At 43.3% G+C, this 25,550-nt stretch overlaps 1 protein-coding gene across 1 annotated transcript in view; it reads left to right on the top strand.

Moving 5' to 3' along the window:
- The window catches only part of LOC126253356 (uncharacterized), a 152,592-nt gene that overhangs the window by 59,642 nt on the left and 67,400 nt on the right, over positions 1–25,550 (top strand). Inside the window, exons 2-3 of the mRNA XM_049954629.1 lie at positions 13,102–13,281; positions 19,507–19,663. Of these exons, the coding sequence (XP_049810586.1) occupies positions 13,102–13,281; positions 19,507–19,663 (337 nt within the window). The remainder of the gene's footprint in view (positions 1–13,101; positions 13,282–19,506; positions 19,664–25,550) is intronic.

Below are 25,550 nucleotides of genomic sequence, written 5' to 3'. Positions count from 1 at the left end.
TGTGTACATTATTGACCTCTTGTCTGTTACATTGGCAGATGCTAAATTTCTTTCGCTCACAGATGATACAAACGTTGCAATAAGTAGCAAGTCAATTACAGATTTAGGAAGGGGTACTAATCAGATTTTCACTAACACTAAAAAAATGCTTCAAAGCTAATTCACTGTCATTAAACTTTAAAATACCCACTGTATGCAGTTCGGAACATGAATATAACATATGGAGACATGCAGATTGAGGAGATTGACAGTGTTAAATTTCTGGGATTACAACTCGATAATAAATTCAGTTGGTAAGGGCATACCACAGAATTACTTCAGCGCCTCAAGTCTGTATCTGCAGTGAGAATGATGTCAGATGTAAGAGATATAAATATAAAAATGTGGCATAGTTTCTTACTTTCATTCTATTATGTCATACGGGATCATATTCTGGGGTAACTCATCAAACCGAGCAAAAGTTTTAGTGTACAAAAGCGTGTAGTAAGAATCATTTGTGGTGTCAATTCAAGAACAGTATCTGGAAACTTGTTCAAGAAACTTTGGACTCTAACCACTGCTTCACAGTATATTTATTCCGTAATGAAATTTATTGCAAGTATTATATTTCTATTTCCAACCAATAACTCAATACACAGCGTCAATACTAGGAATAAGAACAATCAACAGAAAGACCTAAAATCACCTACTTTGGTCCAGAAAGGGGTCCAATATTAAGGAACACACATTTTCAATAAATTGCCAGCAACCATTAAAAACTTGGTTTCAGATGAAGCACGGTTTAAACATAATTTGAAAGAGTTTTTGATAGGCAACGCCATCTACTCTATGGATGAATATCTTAACAGGGACTGTTAGGCTTGCTTAAGTAAAAATGTCTGTTGGATTTCAGGTTTGACAGCACTTCGACCCAACAGTCAATATTAGGTATTTTGTGTATGATAAGTTTATTAATAGTGCAGAACAATGTTTCATTTGACAGCGTATCAATTCTGTAAAGATTAGCGGTTCCAGTTTACAGTACTGTATTCACCTATTTTTATAATCTCCTGACAAATGATCAGGGTAGTAAGTATTATATTCAACTGTTTTATGTTTTTTATGTTATACATTCTGAAATGTTCCACACCCGCGAGAATCGTCTCATTCTTGGGTCTATGGAACGAAAACTGAATCTAATGTAGTCTAATCTCTTCAAATCATCACCGAAGCCCCACCATGTTTCACTCTCGGAATGTAAGCTCGGCCAGAAATTGGAAATACCGTGAAACACGATTCATCTGACCAAATGACTTTCTTCCAGTGGTCCACAGTCCATGTTTTATGGCGTTGGCATCACTGATGAGTGGTTTTGGAATTCCAGGTTGCCTTGCCTTTCCCTGCTTCTGGCGGCCCCTTCGTGTTGTTTTGTTGCTGACAAGGTTCAGGAGTGCGACAGTCACTTCTGCAGTGACTTTTCTATTTGTCGTCCCCACATTTTTCGCCACAGTCTTCTTCAGTGACCGCCCGTCACGACCACTCAACACACGCTCTCGTCCGCATTATGACACAGCTGGTAATGTTTTCTTTGTATACGGTATAAATATTCGATACGGTGCCTCTCGAAACATCAAAACGCCGGCTACCTTGGTTTCGAAAGCACCCACCATACGAGCAGAAACAATTTGCCCACGTTCGACTTCGTTTAGCGTCGACATAATGCACTCGCTACTACACAGAACACTTTTCTGACCACTGCTTACACGTGGCGCGTACTAAGGGCACTGCACAGGTGCCGTTCGTGGGCAAATACGACAGGGAAACCTCCAGGCTTGACTATAATCAGTATTCATATTCAGGAATGCATTTCGCACGCGTTTCCATATTTTTGCCCAATCCTTGTACATGTTGACGCCAGGTAAGAAGTGTAAGTATGATAAAACGAAGAATATTAATTAAAGAATATAGCGGAAAAGACAGTATCGATAGTAAAAAGTCGTTAAGTGAAACGTGTTCGGAATTCAGTCTCAAGTGTTTCAGGTTTACAGCCACGTATGCATGATAAGAAACTGTAATCGATCTTTACGAGGTTTCATCTAAACCTACTCTTTTTGCCCTAACCTATGCTCCCGTAGGGACTGTGAAGACAAAATTAGATGTATAAGAGCAGACACAGACGTATTTAAACAGGAATTCTTCCTGTACTCCACGTTTGGAAATTTGAAAGTGATCCGACCTTCAAACCTCCAAATGGTTCGTTCCTGGACATGGGTCCCTTATGAAAACTTTATCTACCGAGTCTCCTCTACAATGCCTAGAAGCCTGGAATAGGAATTGGGAGACACCCTCTGTTGTTATAACTATATACAGAACAATGAATAAAACCGAGCGAAGTGGCGCAGTGGTTAGCACACTGGACTCGCATTCGGGAGGACGACGGTTCAATCCCGCGTCCGGCCATCCTGATTTAGGTTTTCCGTGATTTTCCTAAAACGCTCCAGGCAAATGCCGGGATGGTTCCTTTGAAAGGGCACGGCCGTCTTCCTTCCCTAATCCGATGAGACCGATGACCTCGCTGTTAGGTCTCTTCCCCCAAACAACCCAACAATGAATAAAAAGAAGGGGAAAAAGAAACCCTAATAAAGTTCTACAACTCATTGCCAGTACCCTCTGTACTACATGTCAATGCGACATAACACGGTAACAGCTGTGAATGAACGAAGAAGGCAAGATACGGAAATGAGGCCTCTGAGAAGAGCAGCTGGCTATAGGGTGTCTAGTAGCTATGATTAAAAAGACGAAGCACTACGAAGGAGTTATCCAAATGGGATGGAAATCAGTAGATACGATGTACATATACAGACAAACAAATAATTAAAATTTCAGAAAAACTGGATGATTTATAGAGTTGTTTGATGCGCTCCTGAGGGATATCGTGCCAAATTTTGTCCATTTGGTGCGTTAGATCGTCAAAATCTCGAGCTTGTTGGAGAGTCCTGTCCATAATGCTCCAAACGTTCTCAGGTGGGGAGAGATCTGGCGACAGTGCTGGTCACAGTAGGATTTGGCAACCATGAAGACAAGCAATAGAAACTCTCGCCGTGTGCTGGTGGGCATTATCTTGCTGAAATGTAAGCCCAGGATGGCTTGCCATGAAGAGCAACAAGATGGAGCATAGAACATTGTCGACGTACCACTGTGCTGCAGATGACAACCGAAGATGCCCTGCCATGAAAAGAAATACCTCCTCAGATCCTCACTCCTGGGTGTCTGTTGTATGGCTCCTCCACAGACAGAGCTATATTTAACTTAACAGATGAAGTTTTAGGTGACCTAAATTACAAAAGGTATCCAATGCGGATATTTTGTGACCTTGTCAAGGCATTTGATTGTGTAGATCACAACACACTCTTAAAAAGCTTCCACATTATGGCATTAAAGACAAATCTTTGACTTGGGTAGAATCATGCTTACAGAACAGAAAGCAAAGGGGTGTCTTAAGGGTGACAGGTACAGCATTAAAATCAGACTGGGGAAATGTAGTAAAGTATGGAGTCCTGCAGGGCTCGATTCTTGGGCCACTAATTTGCCTGATCTACATTAATGATCTACCAATCACAATTAATAACAGAGCAAAAATAGTAATGTTTGCGATGATACAAGTATCCTCGTAAAAGGACCCAACTTCACAATGCAGGATACAGCCATGACAGTCTGTACTCAAGTACACAATTGGTTCACTGCGAATAGCCTAACCTTAAATCTTTGAAAAACAATATGATACAGTTTCTGACAAAAAATAAAAGAAATAAAGTTCCTGAAATACATGTTAACAATCACAAAATTAATGAAACCACACATACAAAATTCCTAGGTATTCAGATAGACAGTCACCTAAGATGGAAAGAACAAATTGCTCAGCTGGTCAAGAAAATAAGCTCACTGTGCTTTGCACTAATAGCTCTCCATCAGTTAGTGGACAGAGAAATAATGTTGTTGTTATATTTTGCATACTTCTATTCTGCTCTCTCCTATGGCATAATCTTCTGGGGAAATGCTGCAGGTGTTGAAAAAGTCTTCAGAATACAAAAACGAGCAGTGAGACTAATATGTGGAGTCCTAATGGGGCATCTTGCAGAGGTCTCTTCAAATCTCTCAGGATACTTACCATCACAGGTCAGTATATATATTCACTGATGTTATTTGTAGTCAACAACAGGGAACTGTTTCAGAAAAATTGTGACATCCACAACCATGACACAAGACAGGTGAAAAATTTTCGCCATGGCTCTGCAACTCTCACTAAAGTACATAGGGGAGTTACTGAATCAGGTATAAAGATCTTCAATAAGCTCCCTATCAATATAGAAAAGGAAATAAGGTTTTCAGACGGAAACTGAAATTATTCCTCATCGAACAAACCTTCTATAAAATGAATGAATACTTAGAGTTATAAGGTATAAGAGTGAAGGAACTGCCTAAGAAAAGCACTCCCTTAAAGATAAAGTACGATGCTGTTACTTGTTGTTTAACTGGAATTGTGGTGATAAAATGTAAATTTATCTATGTCATTACGAGAAAATGTGAACTTCCATGTACCCCACACTCCTGAGCATTCACTTAAACCTCTTCTTAAGGAGTGCAGCTAAAATTTGTATTCAGTCCAAACCATGACCATGAAGCAAATTTACCTGCTTATATATGTCAGTAGCATAAAAATATGCGCTATCACTTATTCTACTGTTTTAAACAGTCACTTAAACTGTTTTTTGCATAATGCAGACTTTAATACTGCGTGCAATTGTTCTTGGTATATAAACAAATGTCTGTGCAATGTGATGTATAAATGTTCATGTACTACTGTAATTGCATCAATTGACTTGTCCTATATTACTTGTACACTGGTTGTATAATATGTAGTCAACAGGACCAAATAAATAAAAACTAAAAAAATGGCCTGCGGCAGTTACGTTGATATTATATAGCTGTCCGGGGCGTCTCCAGAAGCGTCTTTGGCCTGGAATCTCATTGAATGAAGTAGAATTGTCTTCGGTGATGAGTCCCGCTTCCAGCTGAACTCCGATGACCAGCGAAGAGACACTCTGGACAGCGGTGGGATACCAACCAGACTGTCGCCCGCTGTATGGCCCGACAACAAGGAGTGATGGTCTGAGGTGCGACTTCATTTCATAGTACGACAACTTCGGTTGTTATCCGCGGCACTCTTACAGTACAACTGTACGTCGGCGATATTTTACGCTTCGTTTTGTTGCCCTTCGTGGCAAGCCATCCTCACATTTCAGCAAGATAACGCCCGTTGGCAGACGGCAAGAGTTTCTACTCCTTGTCTTCGTGTTTTTCAAACCCTACCTTGACCAGCAAGGTCGCCGGATCTCTCCCCAATGGAGAACATTTGCAGCATTATTCGCTGGGCCGTCTAACCAACTAGGGAGTTCGAGGTACTAACGCACTAATTGGACACAATAAATTTGGCACAACATCTCTCAGGAGGGCATTCAACAACTCTGTGAATCAGTGCCAAGCCGAATAGCTGCTTGTACCAGAGCTAGAGGTAAACTAACACGTTACTGACTTACTCCATTTGTCAAGCTATTTCTCTTGAATAAATGGCTCTGAGCACTATGCGACTTAACTTCTGAGGTCATCAGTCGCCTAGAACTTAGAACTAATTAAACCTAAGGACATCACACACATCCATGCCCGAGGCAGGATTCGAACCTGCGACCGTAGCGGTCGCTCGACTCCAGACAGCAGCGCCTAGAACCGCACGGCCACTCCGGCCGGCACTCTTGAATAAATAATCCATTCTGAAATTGTAATCATTTGTTTGTCTGTACATGTACATCACATCTACCGATTTCCGTTCCATTCGGATAATTCTTTCGTGGTGGCCCTTTCTTGTCGCGGAGTGTACAACAATCACAGAAGAACAAAGACTTAAGTGTGTAAAATAACAATCATCAACCAATAGGGGAACAGTCAATAGGTAGATCAGAAAAGAGGAGGAGAGATAAAGACTAGTAAACAGGCAAATGCCAAAGACAGAAGAAGTGTTGTTGTCCAGATTTAGATCAAAGTTTCATCAGAGAAAACGTATTTAGTGTTAGTTTTGGCGAGAGTGCACCTTCTCAAGTACCTAATTCAGGGACTTCTGTAGTAGTCTCTTGACTGTCAAGCAGCTGGAAACGGGATTTCATCTTTATGAAAAGTTTTAGATAACCTTTCCTCCCCCTTATTTTCAATTTTGCTTAGGGAACAGATTTGTTTCTCCTCTTGGGAAGCTCCTCAGCTACATAATCAACAATTCGAGCTGTTGTCAACAGGAAAGATGATAAGCGTCATTTATGCAATATATTTTAAGCTATTATTCAGTGGCCTTGTGCTGTTGATGAAAACTTCTGGAGTTATTATCCGAATCGTGGTTTCATGTTGTTGTAACGTTTTGACAAATTTCCTCCTCATCATCCTATGGCGAAGTGTCGCATTAGGTTCGTTTCCAATTTGTTCCTTTACAGCAACAGGGCCCTCTGCTGAAGGCCCAAAATGGGTGGGTGAATCGCATAACCCCTGCACGGTGGAGCGGCGTCAGGGCGCTGAGTCCCGCTGCTGCCTGTCTTTTCCCTCCACCACTTTCACATCAGAATGTCCTTGACATATACTTGCTAAGGACATTCCCATGTGAAATTCGGATCTAGACTGCTGTCCTGGTTGACAAGATTTCCAAAACAAATATGTGGCATTCGATGAACCTCTGTTCTGCCACTGCAGACTTGTTGATTTAGCCAACGTGAACGCCCCTCACATGTTCTGAACAGTGCTTCGAGACGTATTGCTATGTCTGATCGATGTAATGGATGCCACACTCGCAACTGATGCTGTAGACACCAGGTGCCCATAGCCCTAGATGGTCTTTGACTAACTTGGAGCATAGTCTTGATTTTGATTGTTGACAAGAATTTGGCTTTTCTCCATTATCCTGGAAATCTTGGTTGTGGCCGATCCTGTGTATGGAAGGAACGACAGGCGCTTGGTTTCTCCTTTTGGGTTCTTTTGTTTCTTCTTCTTTGTCGGCTGGAGAGTCCATCTTATTTGCATCTTCGACCAGCAGAAGCTGTAACTCGTCGTATACGGCTCACGCTCTTTGTTGTTGTTGTTGTTGTTGTTGTGGTCTTCAGTCCTGAGACTGGTTTGATGCAGCTCCCCATGCTACTCTATCCTGTGCAAGCTTCTTCATCTCCCAGTACTTACTGCAACCTACATCCTTCTGAATCTACTTAGTGTATTCATCTCTTGGTCTCCCTCTACGATTTTTACCCTCCACGCTGCCCTCCAATGCTAAATTTGTGATTCCTTGATGCCTCAAAACATGTCCTACCAACCGATCCCTTCTTCTAGGCAAGTTGTGCCACAAACTTCTCTTCTCCCCAATCCTATTCAATACCTCCTCATCAGTTACGTGATCTACCCACCTTATCTTCAGCATTCTTCTGTAGCACCACATTTCGAAAGCTTCTATTCTCTTCTTGTCCAAACTAGTTATCGCCCATGTTTCACTTCCATACATGGCTACACTCCATACAAATACTTTCAGAAACGACTTCCTGAAACTTAAATCTATACTCGATGTTAACAAATTTTTCTTCTTCAGAAACGATTTCTCTGCCATTGCACGCACAGATTTGCATTGCATTGGATGATGGCAGCTGTTTGCATTTATGTACACATGCATGTGTCTCCTATTCCTATAGACAGAATGTCCCAGCTTGAAATCAGGGATCTCTATCACTATGTTTATGATGACTAGGCGTCCGTTTTTTCCATCTCATGATGAACTTAATGTTGTTGTTGTCTGCTGTTTTGGAGGCATAGGAATTCTTATAGGTTTCCTTCTTCATGCAGCCAAACCAAGAATGTGTCGTCCATATATCTGTAAATCCCTTTGGTGTCAGGTGTGTGATTCTGAAAGCTGTTTCCTCAAGGTGTTCCTTATGTAGGTTATTGATGCCTGGCGCTAGAGGGGATCCCATGGTGACAGTGTCTACATGTTCATAGAACTTTGTCAAACTGGAAGTAGCTGGTGGTGAATGCATGATGAAACAGTATCACCATCTCGCCCTCAGAGTGACTCTAGTAGTACCCACGAGAAGAGAAGTGATGTTGAAGCTGACTAATAGATCACTCTTACCCAGAAGCGTCCCTTGAAGCACTTTCATTGTCGTTTTTTTTTTCGACGTAGAGTGGAAAATGATGCATGAGAGGTTTTGGTAGCTGTGCTAGGTGTTTATTTATGCTTTATGTTGGCGAATTTTTAATATTCAGGGTCTGACATAGTGGAATTCCTTCTCTGTGTATTTTTGGGAAGCCATAAAGCCAAATGGCTCTGAGCACTATGGGACTCAACTGCTGTGGTCATAAGTCCCCCAGAACTTAGAACTACTTAAACCTAACTAACCTAGGGACAGCACACAATACCCAGCCATCACGAGGCAGAGAAAATCCCTGACCCCGCCAGGAATCGAACCCGGGAACCCGGGCGTGGGAAGCGAGAACGCTACCGCACGACCACGAGATGCGGGCGCCATAAAGCCAAGGTGGTACTGGTGGCCTGGGGTACACCAGTCTGACCATATCCCCATGTGGCTTCATTGCTAGTCGATACCATCCAGGGGGCAATCATTCAGATTCAGAGGTTGATAATAGGAGATCCACAGTCATCCGACAGTGACAGTGACCAGCGCCAGCCAACCAATAGCCACACTAGTGCCATGTCCCCTGAGCTGAGGCGCCTCCGGTGCTATGGGTCATGAGGACAAAGCGATCGCCCAACTGCAGTTGTGCCCAGTTCTTACAGAGTGGAAGACGGGTTCTTGGTGAATTGTTGTGTAGCTGTAGTCTAGATCAGTCTAGTATCGACATAGTGTAGTCGCAGCATTCTGTACGAAAGGCTTGTATCTGGAAATCATCAAGGAGTCATCTTATTGAAGTTAAGTGTAACATAATAATTTCTGAGAGCTTATATTCTCTCATTCCTTTTATTACGCCTCAGAACCGTGCACTGTCCCAACAGGTCTTGAGTACTTTTGGCAACGAGATAACACAGTCACTTCACCTTGTCTGGATCTGAGTTGTTGAGGAGTGAGATGGTATTCCTTATCACATTTGGTGTAGAATACTCCTTCACTTGGTTGTATTCTGGATACTGTAGTAGCATCTCAAACCTTTGCCATCATTCAACTGACTGTAACACTGTAACAGCACTGTCGCATTGCCTTTGTCAGCTGCTAGGACGAATATGTCATTATCCTCACAGAAGGCATGTATATAGCCTGCTTTCTGCCACTGAGACAGTATGCTTTGGCGTTTTGGCTTTGTCAAGAGCCCTGCTGGTCTCCCTCCTGAACTGTTCAGTGGTATCAGAGGGGAGACCGTCCGCAGCTCGTGGTCTTGCGGTAGCGTTCTCGCTTCCCGCGTACGGGGTCCCGGGTTCGATTCCCGGCGGGGCCAGGGATTTTCTCTGCCTCGTGATGACTGGGTGTTGTGTGTTCATCATCATTTCATCATCATTGATTCGCAAGTCGCCGACGTGGCGTCAACTAAAAAGGACTTGCAATACGGCGGCTGAATTTCCCTGCAAGGGGCCTCCCGACCAACAATGCCATACGATCATGTCATTTCAGAGGGGAGACCACACATGGCTTGCTTGAAGCTGCAGCTAATCTCCCACTTAGGTGATATGATCTCGGACCTGTTGGAAAGTGGTCTAGCGGCTCTAGGCGCTCAGTCCGGAATCGCGCGACTGCTACGGTCGCAGGTTCGAATCCTGCCTCGGGCATGGATGTGTGTGATGTCCTTAGGTTAGTTAGGTTTAAGTAGTTCTAAGTTCTAGGGGACTGATGACCACAGATGTTAAGTCCCATAGTGCTCAGAGCCATTTGAACCTGGTGGAAAATTCAGACCTTTTGCCAGCACGGATGTTGTTGCCTTATCCAGTTCTTTTCCCGTCAAACTGAGGGTAGTCCTCGACTCACAAGTGTCGACATTCTGCAGGCAAGCACCTGGAAGTCAGTGGAACTTGTATTATTTCAGGTTAGCTTTCCACTTGCAGATCTCCTTCTGTGTGCAGGCCCACTAACAGCTAGGACTGCTAGGATAATGGAGACACACAACATAAAAACTATTTCCACTCAATAGTTAAAACCGAGAATATGCTCGTGTCAGTCGAAGATCAACTAGGGTTATGGGCACTTGGCGTCTGCATCATGAGTTGCGAGTGTGGCATGCGGTACATAGGCCAGATGCGGCGACACATCTCACAGCACAGCTCGGCTGAGAGGCGTTCACCTCAGCTGAACCGACAAATATGTAGTGCAGAGCACACCATCAATGAAGGCCACATGTTTGTTTTTGAACAAACAAAGGTGCTGTGCCACACCAACTGGTTCTGGGGTACGTTCATCAAAGAGGCAATGGAAATAAGAGTACACAACGATCTTGTCAACTGGGACAGCAGTTTCCAATGGAGTTCCACATGGAATGTGGTGTTTGCAAAAATACATCAGCAACAGTCTGACGTGAAAGCAGCAGAGGCAGTGGCTGGAATATGATCTGTTCTGGAGGCATGCGACTCGTCCATCCACTGATCCCTCAGCAGGGGGTCTGTGGATGTAGATTGCTATCAAGGAACGAACTGGACATGAACTCAACAGTTAGCCTGAAGATGATGAGTAAAATTTCGTTTAAACATTTGTAACAAGACGACTATGCTGATAGTCTGAGAAGATTTCATCACTGAAATTCGCTGAGAAAGCCTGCATTCCCATAAAGTTGTGTCTTTAATCCATGGTGTAATTCTGGCTCCTTCTTCTTCTTCTCTTTCTTGTACCTTTGTGTCACATCGATGCAGGGTCGGCATGGCTAGTAAGTGATTTGGGATAGTTAATTTAAGTGGTGGCCAGATGCTCTTCCTGTTGACACCACGTAAGCCCCCCCCCCCCCCCCTTCTCCCATCCCAGGACAGAATATGTGTACCTCAGTTGTCTGCATTTAGTGTTATTCCTGTGAAAGTGTGAGAGAGTTTTCTAAATGTTTGTGAACTGTGTAACTGAAGTGGTACTGGGGTATCAGCCCATTATTCACCTAGTGAGGCGTGGGAAACCACCCAAAAACCACATCCAGGTTGGCCTGCACACAGACCCTCGTCGTTTATCCGCTGGGCGGATTCAATCTGCGTCCGCACACTTCTCTGTTCCGGAAGCGACGCTTTAATGCGCATGGCCATGTGAGCATGCTGTGTGATAATTGTGGCTGTTTGGAGATAATTTATACCTAATTTCTAGATTTCATTAACCATGACAGTAACTACCATATTTGCATTTATTTCACCCGGCAAGATTAGAGGCAACAGAGCCTGGATTATTTTGGAGCAGGCATCTTTGGAGACACTGCAATGTGTACAGTACATGAGGTGTGCACCACAACGTTGTTACTGTTGTAGACACCGGTCCGAAAACCCGTTTGATGCAGGTCTCCACGCCAATCTGTCGAGGGCAAGCCCTTTCATTTGTGCATAATTTCTGTTTTGCATATTTAGTGTATCGTTGACATGTTTTAGACAGCTCGGCGAATTTTTGCTTTCGAAAAAGATACATCAAAGAATTTGCATTAAATTTTGCTTGAAAAATGGAATAAAGTGTAGTATCGTGTTCGAAACATTGACTGTGGCTTTTGGCGAATTTCCTACGACTAAGACAAGAGTTTACGAGTAGGTTAAACGTTTCAACGGGGGTCGAGAAGACGAAAACGACGACCGCCATGGACGCCCGAACACATCAGTTACTGACCACAATGTGGAAGAAGTAAAGAAAATGCTTCTGGAAAATCGCCAAATCACCATCAGGGAGGTTGCTGGTGACGTTGGCACTTTCTTTGGCTCGTGCCAAGCAATTTTTTCGGATGTCTTGGGGATGAAACGTGAAGCACCAAAATTACTAAATATAACGTTGCGTAGACCTCTCTCAGGAACTGCTGAATCAAGTCGACAACAATCCAGAACTTCCTTAGAAGATTACAACAGGTGACGAAACATGGGTATATGGGTGTGATGCCGAAACCAAGACCCAATTGCCCCCAATGAAAAATACCTAAAGAGCCAAGACCGAAAAAAATTCGACGAATTCGATCATGAGTGAAGGTTCTTCTCATTGTTCCGTTCGATTACAATGGGAAAGTGCATCATGAGTTCCTGGCTTTTGGTCGTACGTTCAATAAGGAATTCTACCTGGAAGTTATGCGCCGTTTGCCTGAAGCCGTCTGACGAAAACGACCGGAATTGTGGCAAAACCACTCATGGAAACTGCATCCCGTTAATTAATGCTTCTGCTCACACCTCTGTGATTTTCTGACAAGAAACAAAACCGTTGTATTGCCTCAGCAACCATATTAGCTGGGCATAGCCCCTTCTGACTTCTTTCTATTCTCAAGACTCAAGAGAACCATAAAAAGACATCGTTTTGCCATCATTGATGAGATGATGATAACATAATTGCTGAAAGAGATGAACATCGTGACGAAAAGTGAGTTCCAGAAGTGCTTCCAAGATTGGAAAAAGCACTGACACTAGTGTATTATATCTGAGGGGCATTACTGTGAAGGAGACAAAGCTGATGTCGAATAAATAAAGATTCTTTAAGAAAAACAAAAATTGCCGTTACTTTCTGATCACACCTCGTACATACTTAAGACAAAATACACAAATTTGTGAAGGAAATGTGCCAGTCTATCAGATAAAAGTGAACCTTTGCGACTATACAGCTGAACATGTCCCTTGGATACTCCCTGCCAACCTCAATATATGGCTTTCCTTTGATAACTTTCACTTTTATCTTAAAAATACCTAAATTTATCTGTTTGTGGTAAACTAATGCCTATGATCATGCTGACAAAATTATCATAAAAGAAGAACAAGAAGGAGAAAATTTTCATTAAAGGTGCATGATAAAATGGAACAAAACAATACTGTTTTATGAGTAACTGTGCAGTGTGATCAGAGAAAACCAGCTTGCATCCCTCTTCAGACTTCTGAAACACTTTAATTCTGTGCAGGATGGGTACCCGTGTAGCAGCTACTGCTGGACATTTCCCAGACAAGAGCTTATCGGGAGTGCCACGACTATTGGAAGACCTCGCTCGGCTTGCCGAGGATCACGATTCTGCAGACATCGTCTTTCTTGTGGGGCGAGAGGAGGTCCCTGTTTATGCTCACAGGCTTATACTCATGGTCAGGTACAGTATATGGACTCTTTTTTTCTGTTATATATCATCTCACCAGTTAGTTGGGAGTTACTAAATACATGTCATATGATGCTGCAATGCTAATCTTTTTAAAAATTAATTTTACAAAGAAACAGATTGGCTGACCAGAACTTACATTCAAAAGCCAAATTCAAAATAATGCTGTTAGACACAAATAAAAATGGAAAAAAAACTATCCTAAGATTTGCAATTATTAGCCACTTGCTGAGGGAGGAAAAGGGATAGGTTGGCAAAGGTTGCTCAGACCCCAAGTTGAGAGGGACCCCATCCATTGTGAGGGCAAGAGGAAACAATGATGAGAGGAGAGGTGTAAGAGAGAGCTGGCTGTCAAAGTTAGTACATTGGTGAGTACTGTGTCAACTTCAGACTGCAGACAATAGAAGTACAGAGAGAGAAGTAATGATACATTATGGGCAAGAGAAATCAGAAGTGAAGAGAATAGTGCAACTAAAAACTAGGATAAAAGCAGAATAGGGGGCATTGGAAAACCAAAAGGAGAGAGAGAAAAGGAAACATGAAGATAAAGGAGTAAATAAATAAATACTACAAAGCAGTAAGTATGTTAATTAAGTTTAAGTGAAGAAGGGCGGTAGCACACATGGATATGTTGTTCATGAAGTTCCCAGTAAAGTAGTGTTAGGTTCGAGGATCCAAATGGCACATGTTGTACAGTAGACACTCAGGACCCTTCAGTCACCCTGTAGAACATGCTCAGCAACTAGTTACTGTCTGTAAATACAGACAATTCTGTCTCCTTTCATCTGCTCAGATCAGAATTTCACCTACATGGCATTCAGTCAGTACCGAGGGGCCTACTGGGACCTGAGGGGGGAGTTTGCATTATCTGAACAGTGACATGGTGATGCTACATCAATGAAATCTGCTTCCTGTGCACACACACACACACACACACACACACACACACACACACACACACACACACACACAAGCCAAAGAAACTCGTACACATGCCTAGTATCATGTAGGACTCCTACGAACACACAGAAGTGCCACAGTACAACGTGACATGGATGCTACTAATGTCTGAATTACTGCTGGAGGGAATTGACACCATGAATCCTGCAGGCTGTCCATAAATCCATAAGAGTACGAGGGGGTGATGATCTCTTCTGAGCAGCACATTGCAAGGCATCCCAGATGCGCTCAATAATGTTCATGTCTGGGGAGTTTGGTGGCCAGCAGAAGTGTTTAAACTCAGAAAGTGTTCCTGGAACCACTATGTAGCAATTCTGAGGTGTGGGGTGTCGCATTGACCTGCTGGAATTGCCCAAGTCTGTCAGAATGCACATTGGACATGAATGGATGCAGCTGATCAGACAGGATGCTTACATATGTGTCACCTGTCACAGTTGTATATACACATATCAGGGGTTCCATATCATTCCAACTGCACATGCCCGACTCCATTGCAGAGCCTCCATAAGCTTGAACAGCCTCCTGCTGACATGCAGGATCCATGGATTCTTGAGGTTGTCTCAATACTCATTCATGTCCATCCACTCGATACAATTAGAAACAAGATTCGTCTGACCAGGCAACGTGTTTCCAGTCATCAACAGTCCAATGTCAGTGTCGATGGGCTCAGGCGAGGAGTAAAGCTTTATTTCGTGCAGTCATCAGGGATACATGAGTGGGCCTTCAGTTCTGAAAGCCCATACTGATGATGTTTCGTTGAATGGTTCTCACGCTGACACTTGTTGATGGCCCAGCATTGAAATCTACACCAATTTGCGGAAGGGTTACACTTCTGTCACGTTGAATGATTCTCTTCAGTCGTCTTTCATCCCATTCTTGTATGATCTTTTTTCAGCCATAGCGATGTCGGAGATTTGATATTTTATCAGCTTCCTGAGATTCACAGTACACTCATGAAATTGGTTGTATGGGAAAATCCCCACTTCATTGCTACCTCAGTGATGCTGTGTCGCATCGCTCGTGTGCCAACTATAACACCACATTCAAACTCACTTAAATCTTGATAACCTGCCATTGTAGCAGCAGTAACTAATCTAACCACTGCACCAGACACTTGTTGTCTTATATAGGCTTTTCCGACCAAAGTGCTGTATTCTGCCTGTTTACATGTCTCTGCATTTGAATACACATGCCTATACCAGATTCTTTGGTGCTTCAGTTTGCAGGTGACTAAAAAGTACATCGTGGAGAATATGTGTTACCAATATTAGTGACACACAAAGAAGGGATGCGACTCATAGTCAAGCAACATAGGGGCACTGACGTATCTTTTGGCGCAGCACTTGGCGGGCATGCTAAGACCTTATGTGGGGAAATGTTTGCACCATATCTGGAACTCGAATGACTTCATTGGCCGCCTGAAGGAGATGACAGTACAAGAATCCAACATCATGGTCAGCTTCGATGTTGTCTCATTATTCACCCGTGTCCCACTGGAAGATTCTCTCCACTTAATAAGTGAGAAATTAGGGCCTGAACTGACACAACTATTCAGGCACGTGTTAACATCTACATACTTTGTCTTCAATGGTCAATACTACGAGCAGACCGACGGAGTAGCATTGGGGAGCCCGCTCTCCCCAGTGGTGGCCAACCTGTTCATGGAGAGTTTCGAAGAGGAAGCACTGGAAGCCGCCGAACTGAAACCTGTATGCTTCTTTCGCTACTTGGACAACACGTTCGTCATCTGGCCACATGGACAGGAACAGCTACAGATTTTTCTACAACATCTAAATTTGGTCCACAGTAACATTCGGTTCACCATGGAAAACTACCCTTTCTTGATGTCCTAGTGGAACGTAGGTCTGATGGCTCACTGGGACACAGTGTGTACCGCAAGCCTACACACACTGACCTGTACCTACATGCCTCCAGCTGCCACAATCCAGCGCAGCTTAATGGAATGCTCAACACCTTGGTACATAGAGCACACTCGATCTCTGATGAACAGAACTTGTCAGCGGAACTCAAACACCTGGAGACCGTGTTCCGCAAGAATGGGTATGACAACCACCAAATCCAAAGGGCCTTCTGACAACAGAAGTGCAGCAAGAACCGAGATGAAGAACAACCCGAAGAAGAGAAGCAAGCTCGAGCCTTTCTGCCGCTTGCTGGCAACGTGTCATCAAAAATAGGGAGACTGTTAAGGCGACACAAGATTGACACAGTCTTCCGACCACCAGCAAAGATTTGTGACCTACTTGGAATGGCAAAAGATGACGTAAGCCTTAAGAAAGCGGGCGTATACAAAATCCCGTGCGGCTGTGGCAAATCCTACATCGGCCAAACAGCTCGCACAATCGAGGACCGATGCAAGGAACACGAACGTCACACCCGCTTACACCAACCCAGCCATTCCGCCCTAGCAGAACACTGCATTGAAACCGGACACACAGCAAAATTCGAAGAGACAAAATTCTGACGGCCACAAGTGCCTACTGGGACAGTATCTACAAGGCGGCCATAGAAATTCGCGCAACAGATAACCTCATCAACAGGGACACTGAGTTTCAACTTAGCAAGGCCTGGAAACCATTATTAAACACCATCAAAGAGCAACGGCACGAGTGGACGCGAGATCCTTCTGCGACGGCAGACGGAGATGAACTGCGACGCCTACCACTGGGCGTGGCTGCAGCTACCCCCCTCCCACCACGCAGCACTCCGCTGGCCGTCCGCGCCGGGGTACGACTCGGGACCCCGCGGACATAAATACCAAGGACACAGCGCAGACAGATCATTCCATCAGCACCACGTGATGATGGCGGAACGGTTATTTGCCGAAATATCGTGGAACTTCAATGATCGGGTCTGGCTGACACCCGAGAACCTTGGATACACCACATTTGCCGGGAATGCCTCAGATCACATAGGTTTGACATTGTCTGCATAGGAAATTGGAAGCAAGAATGATTAGCATTTAACACCCCCTTGATAACTTTTGTAAAAGGTGATCTACATATGCAACCAATCTAGGCTCAACCTGTTTTATTCACAATTAGTGATATACATATAGGATGCTCTTCAGAAACAGTGCAAGCAAGTCAATACTCCACAGCAAAGTCCATTCCATGCAGTGTCAATGTCTTGTCTGTTACAAGAGACCACAATATAAACACCAATAGCACCCTCACTGCACACTCCACAGATTGAACCGCAATTGACCCAGACAGCCTCTGGGCTGGCTTAAGTATATGCTGGATTCTGATTAGAGAGCATCCCTGGTGACAAGTGCCCTCTTGAGTAGTGGTGCCACTGCGGTTGACAGTAATGTTATGTCTGCTATTCGGTTTCCATAGCGACATCAGATAATACTACTATAACCCTCCCCAACCGCCTCACCACCACGCCAAACCCCAAGCAGTGACTGACTGTCAGGGAGAAGATGCAGAGGTGCATGATCCAGAATGGACCAATCCTGGGAAAGGCAGTGGGTCTATGCCCATGTGAATCACTGCAGAAAGCCAGGGCAGGGCGAAGCTCACAAATAGACACAGGACTGGAGCGTCAGTCCGGGACAGCAAAGCAAGTGGTTGCTGACCAGAATGGTGAAGGCAAAGTTGATTTCAATGGCAACTAGAAAGTCTGTAGGTGGAAGGTTCAATAAACATCACAGTGGAGATCGCCCATGGATCCAGATTGGTTGGTGTCTGAAATTACCAGCCCACACCATGGTACCTATCTGGAAGGCAGAGAGCTTGGCAATGATGAGTGCTGGCAGTTTGAACTGCACATCCAAGACAGTGCTCTTGGGACAACCATGTAGCCCCTGTCAGGTTGTCACCATTTATTGGGGTAGCCCTGTAAGTTGCTAGAAAATGACAGAGGGAATTAGGTGCAGCATTAGACATCATTTCCTTGTGAAGCTAGGTTTTGAAGCCTGATTCCACATGACTGTTGGAGGCATGGTGAAACCTGTGATGCAAATGTGTTGTATCTCACTATGGGCATAAATCTGTTTGAAGTCATGTAAGATAAACACTGACTGACTATCGGAAACCAAATGCATGGGGTCTCTTCAGGGGTAAAGAGTTTTTTCAAGGGCAACTGGAGACACATGGAACATAAAAAGAAAGTGAAAAATATGGCAGCAAAATAAAGAGGATATACTCCCACAGCTCCCCAGTGTCAGGCCAGGAAGAGGGCTGCTAAGGAGGTGCAGCTTGGTAGTCCCAACAGGCAGAACATTGGCAAGCCAGTTCTGTGATGAAGTCAATATTTGGCCAGAGTACTTTTAATTCAAAACAGGTCCCAAAGGGCAGCGTGCATGAGACACAGCACTTTTGGTTGAAGAGGGGGGAGAATCAGAATGCAGCAGTGGTCCTCTTGCAAGACCCCACAACAGAACCTCTTGGTGTAGTTGTAGTTGATGCCACTGTGGTCTGTAAGGATGCAATTTGGGCCCGGAAAACACGTCCAACCACCTGTGTCATACAAAGTGAGTGAGACAGCATTGGATTCTTGCAGGCATTAGCCATGACATCATGTGATGTTAAGGGAAAGACTGATTGGTCAAATCCAGATCTGAATCAAGCTGCAAACACACCAATTTAATTGGGTGAAGACGGGTATGCATACAAGGGAAGTCAAACTGCACATCGGTGTTTGCATGTACCATCACTGCTTGATAATGGATACAATAATGAAAATTAGATAAGTACAGAAATGGGTGGTCCAATCTGCTAAGCAACGCTGAGGGCCAAGGTTAGTGAGCAACACATGATGCTCCATGGCAAGATGAAATTTCTGTGAAGTGTATAAATGATACCAAGGGCCTCCCACTCTATTTAAATCCTGAGAAGATTGTTGATAGAAAGTTGGTTCAATGGGTTAGACAGTTCAACTAGGTTTGCAATGAATTCTCCATAATAGCATATGCTTTTAACTCTTTTATATTCATGGGAGGCAGCATTTTATTTATTGCTGCAACATAATTACTTGTTCGTTTCAGTCCGTTTCCAAAGAATTTGAATCGTAAATATACCAAGACGGGTTTCATGGAAGAACACTTGTGCAGATTGCATTTCAGCCATATTTCAAAATATTGCAATCTGGGATTGGCTCACTAAAGTTTAACTGTGTGTTTAAACAGTTATTAATCAACAACCAGCTGAATATGTCACATAAATTTAATATTGTTATAGTATAGTATGAAATTTTCATCATTGTGATAATGATAGACCAAATGTTTGTGCACAGGTGTAAAAGCTTCCAGACGGCCAAGCGTGGTGAAGTGTGCCGCATCCCGGGCTGCTCCGTGTCCCCAGCAGCCCCAGGCACACCCACCCCAGTGCGGCTGCCACACTTCCAGCCAGACACATTCCGCAACTTTATGCTATATGTATACACTGGAAAGGTATGTGACTGTTTTCTTTCTCTTCTTTTTATTTGCCCTCAGCCCAGTAGTATGCCTGTTATAATATGTCTATAAATTATGAGTGACATTTAATGTTTGTACAAATGCTACTGAAAGAAACAACAAAAAAGCAATAGGAGCAATGTTCTTATTTGAAATGAGTCAAGATATATGTGGGAATGTCAATCCACAGTGAAGTATGAACAATTTTAAAGCCACGCACTTTCTAAAATTGCTAGTCAAATACAAACAACACTACAAAGTAGGTACCCACTACACAGAACATGCAAGACATTGGCAGGAGAAACAAAAATCTACAGAAATCAGAAAACAAAGGTACTCAAACTTCATTTTTTTCAGTGACAGCCTTCGACTAATTGTAATTGTTACATCACACAACCCCCCCCACCACCACCACCACCCTACTCCTGTCCTCCTGGTCCCCCAAACCTCGTAGAACAGAGCTGCTGGGATGAAGGGATGTTTGTGACATACAATCTTGCCTGCCCTTGTGCAGAATAGATGTGAAGCAGGCACTGTGTGGCAAGGCGCTGTGGACGGACGTAAGTTTAAAACACAGTTCTTGATTTCTTATAATAAGAATGGAGGCTCTCTTGGGGGTGGTCTCGGCAGCTGAAAAACTCCAAAGGAAATCCGATGGGTTTGCCATATTTCGGGGTAATGCTTCCCACTCTCAAAGGATATTTTTGGCTCAGAAAGGGGTGGTTTGGGCAATACATGGTATAAGTTGGCGAAACTCTTGTCGACCCTTATTCATTAGTCTGGGTATTCTGGCATTGGCCTCTCAATATATATATATATTCTTTACTGTCATTTCTTGTTAACAGTATCAGCTTATTCCCAAGAATTAGTCGCTTTCACTCAGTTAATACTAGGCAGAAATCCAATCTGCATTTGGATCAGACTTCCTTGACTCTTGTGCAGAAAGATTTGCAGTATACTGCTGCATTCATTTTCAATAAGCTACCACAAGAATTCAAAAATCTTAGCAGTAATCCACACACCTTCAAATCAAAACTGAAGAGCTTCCTCATGGGTTACTCCTTCAATTCTGTCAAGGAGTTCCTTGGAAAATTAAGCTGATTCCTATGTTATATTGTTGACTGTGTTTACATAAACTTATGGCTTGCCATTTTTTGGGTTCATAAACATTTTATTTTATCTGTTTTTACTTTTATGTTGTAATTTCATGTACTGATACATTCCATGACCTAGGAGATTTGTTTCTCAATTTGGTCCTAAGGAACGAGACATGTAAAATTTAAAAAAAATTTAAAAATACATGAATTCTGCTACTGAAACTCTAATATTGGGTTTGAATGCAGCACTTAGAGCCACCAGTACTAGAGGTAAAGGTGACAACCAAGATGAATCATCATGCATCAGGGCAGATTCTGAAATTGGTGTTAATGTTCCAACATTCCATTACTTGCTGGGTGATAACTGATTGTATGATGATGTATAAAATCACAAAAGTTTACCCATTCGTGGAACAAGGTAGACTCAAACTGACAGCCTTGGTCCATAATTACATCAGCTGGACAGCCAAACAGAGAGATATCCAAGTGATTAGAAAGGTCTGTGTGACTGTTGCCACTGGAAAGTAAATGATGGGCACTGCTTCAACCTAGCAGGTAGACTTATCAATTGCCAAAAAAATATACTTACAGCCTTGAACAGGCATGAAAGGTCTAACCAAGTCAATATGGATATGAGAAACATGCTGTGTAGGTTTCTTGAAAGAACAATAGATTTTTTGACATGGTGTCCCACCCTGGCCGCCTGGCAAGCCAAACATCTTGCTTGATGCCCGGCCATACAAATCTATCAGTCATCTTTCATATACAGCAGTTGGCTACAGGTTGAGGAACACCACAAACTAAGTCACAGACTTATATCCAAAAACCAAATGGAACAAAAGGTCATGGCCTGTTTTGAGAAATATTGCACCGCACTAGGAAATTGTCCATTTGAAGGTTCTGTAGATGCAGTCCCATACTTTGGTTCTTGGTTGGCTCTTGTGGTTCCAGATCAGCATCTTCTGCCATAAAGTTTGGATATCAGTAGTACACTGACTGATAAATTTCTAATGGCGGAATTGTATTTGTGAGAATGAGTCCAGCAGGGTTTTGAAATCAAATGGAACTAGTTTTTGATTAATAAAAGCTGTGAAGTGGCATGCTTCCAAATTCAGCCTGAAATGCTGAATGCCTTCATATACTGCTAACAGTTCTTAGTCATATGTGCTCCATTTAGTTCATGACCCTACAATTTGTGGGGAAAGAACCTGAGTAGTTGCCACACACCTCCTATGTGCTGTTGAGGAGCTGCCCCTAGTGCTGTCTGGCTAGCATCGATGACAATAGCCAGGGGTGCAGAAGGGACAGGTTGTGTACTAAACACATGACATCTGTTAAACTGGACCTCTGGTGTCCAAGTGACAGGGTGCTGACCCCTTCAAGTTGGCCCTGACAGCATTGCAATGAGCGACACCTATAAAGCTGAAGCGTGGGGGAGATGGTGTCTGTAGAAGTTTGCCATACCCAAAAAGTGACATAACTATTGGAAGGTATCTGGAAAAGCAACAGAACGAATCATTTAAATCTATTTAATAAAGGCTCAATGCCAAATGGTTAACCCAATGGCCCAAAAATTTCACTTATTTCTGTCTGAGAACGTAATTGTCTTTGTTGATCTGTAAAATGTGCTTTGAAAGTCCATCAAAAGTAATTCATTGATGTTTATCATGGTCTGATGGAGATTTTGAGAAAACTAACACATCATTCAAATATGTGAAACAGCAGGGCAGGCCACAAAGCACTTCATTGATGAAACACTGCCATGATTGATATGTGTTTTTTAGACCAAATGGCATTCTGACTGAAAGTTGTGATCACTGCCATTTGCAATATATCTGCAAGTACCTTGGGGCCAGGTGATAAACTTTCTGGAAATCGATGACAATGAATAGCTGAGCACGTGCTATAACACCCATAAAGTCCTAGAGGTGTGTAATAGCATAACAGCTTCAAGTTATTTGCACATTCAAAGTATGACAGCCCTGTAAGGATGCCACGAACTGTCTTTCTTCTTTACCAGATGTAGGGGTAACACCCACGACATGTCTAAACTTCAAATAATACATGTTTAATAAATCGTCGAATTCTTTCTTCACTGAGTCGTACTTTTCAGGTGTCAATCTGTGAGCCCTGAAGGTGACCAGCAGTCCTGATATAGTTCAGAGAGATGGCTAGTGCTGTTACCATTCCAGGGAGGAGCATAGGCAGCTGATTCATGTTGGACAAGGACATCCGGGGATGGATGTATTCATTTAACTTCCACAGTTCAGTCCATGCTTTTTTTTAGGGCTTCAGTATATTCACCAATTTGAGAACAGAACACTTCATTTTCTTTAACTACAATATGTGATAAAAAGTATACGGACACCTCCAAAAACATATGTTTTTCATTAGGTGCTTTGTGCGGCCACCCACTGCCAGGTACTCCATATCACTGACCTCAGTAGTCATTAGACATCATGAGAGAGCAGAATGGGGCACTCCATGGAACTCACGGACTTCAAACGTGGTCAAGTGATTGGGTGTTACTTGGGTCATGCGTCTGTACACAAGATTTCCAAACTCCTAAACATCCCTAGGTCCACTGTTTCCAATTTGATAGTGAAGTGGAAACATGAAGGGACACAAACAGCACATAAAGGCCAACCTCGTCTGTTGAATGACAGAGACCGCCGACAGTTGAAGAGGGTCATAATATGTAGTAGGCAGACATCTATCCAGACCATCAGACAGGAATTCCAAACTGCATCAGGATCCACTACAAGTATGGCTCAAATGGCTCTGAGCACTATGGGACTCAACATCTTAGGTCATAAGTCCCCTAGAACTTAGAACTACTTAAACCTAACTAACCTAAGGACATCACACACACCCATGCCCGAGGCAGGATTCGAACCTGCGACCGTAGCAGTCCCGCCACTACAAGTACTCTGACAGTTTGGCGGAAGATGAGAAAACTTGGATTTCATGGTCGAGAGGTGGCTCATAAGCCACACATCATGCCAGTAAATAACAACGATGCCTCGCGTGGTGTAAGGAGTGTAAATACTGGACAATTGAACAGAGGAAAAACGTTGTGTGGAGTGATGAACCATGGTACACAATGTGGTGATCCAATGGCAGGGTGTTGGTATGGCAAATGCTCGGTGAACGTCATCTGCCAACATGTGTAGTGCCAACAGTAAACTTCGGAGGCACTGGTGTTATGGTGTGGTCATGTTTTTCACGGAGGAGGCTTGCACCCCTTGCTGTTTTGCATGGAACTACCACAGCACAGGCCTACAGTGATGTTTTAAGCACCTTCTTGCTTCCCACTGTTGAAGAGCAATATGGGGATGCTGACTGCATCTTTCATCATGATCGAGCACCTGTTCGTAATGAACGGCCTGTAGCAGAGTGGTTACAAAACAATAATATCCCTGTAATGGACTGACCTGCACAGAGTCCTGACCTGAATCCTACAGAACACCTTTGGGATGTTTTGGAACACTGACTTCGTGCCAGGCCTCAACGACTGACTTCGATACCTCTCTTCAGTGCAACACTCCATGAAGAAAGGGTTGCCATTCCCCAAGAAAAATTGCAGCACCTGATTGAACTTGTGTCTGCAAGAGTGGAAGCTTTCGTCAAGACTAAGGGTGGGCGAACACCATACTGAATTCCAGCATTACTGATGGAGGGTGCCACGAACTTGTAAGTCATTTACAGACAGGTGTCCGGGTACTTTTGATCATACAGTGTATGTATGCTAAGCTTTCAAACAACTCATTGGCAATGCTCGCTATGGTAAGCAGTTCCTCTTTCAAAGAATAACATGTGTTGACATGTGAATCCACAAAACTCGATTGGGTTGCTGCCACACCTAAAACAGAGGTGTGATCCAGTTCATGAGAGTTGTGTGAACAACCTGTATATCTGTAAACAGTCTCACTGTTCAGGCAGAGTTGAGCCTTCCATATGGAAACATCAATACAATAGTAGTGTAGGAAATCAGCTCCAAGAATAGGTTTGGTAGCATCAGCAAATCAGGAAAGTCCACTGCAATTGCTTCTTAAAACTGAAGTTTGTCACGTTGATGTGTTTTCCAAAAATATGGATTTTTTTAGTTGTTAGTTGCAGTGTGCCAGCAGGTAACAGAAGATTGCTTTTTCAGTTTCACCGGTGCAATACTTACACCTGATCCTGAGTCAATTAAATATATTCACGAAATGCAAGTGTCTTGGACATATAATCAATGTGATGTACCAAAACTGTTAGTAGCAGAGTGTCGATTTGACATGCCAGAGTCAGATTCCTGGTACCAGGAAGGAATTCTTTTTGTTGTGTTTGATTGTCATGAACCAGCTTCAGATTATATGAAGCAGGAGATGCTTTATTTGCTATTATGGTGGAGTGTAGGCACTTCATATAGAGCAACCCGTCATGCCTAAACCCAGCAGCTGTTGTCAGCATGGTAGTTGCAGCAGTCATACAAAAATGGAAATGATACCAATACCAGTTGTGTAACTGCTTGCTGACATCATGCCGAGAGCTGCATGGCTGGTGTGCTGAGGACTGCTGGGACTCTCTGAGATGAAACTGCTGCTGGAGAGCACACAAGTTGCACTGGAGTGAGCTGCTTCCCTCTAACAGCGTCCACTGTAGCTACACTTACAATGCCACTGCCAGTTTGTGGGGTCCCACATTCATTGTCATAATATAACAAAATATTATGCAACTAGTCAGCAAAGATTAACTGGGGGTCTGAGTTCACAGAGCTATTTGAAACCAGAGCACTTTTGATAGCA

Source organism: Schistocerca nitens, chromosome 4 (genome assembly GCF_023898315.1).
Source record: "Schistocerca nitens isolate TAMUIC-IGC-003100 chromosome 4, iqSchNite1.1, whole genome shotgun sequence".
Taxonomy (NCBI): Eukaryota; Metazoa; Arthropoda; class Insecta; order Orthoptera; family Acrididae; genus Schistocerca; species Schistocerca nitens.
This window is presented reverse-complemented; position numbering and strand designations above follow the sequence as displayed.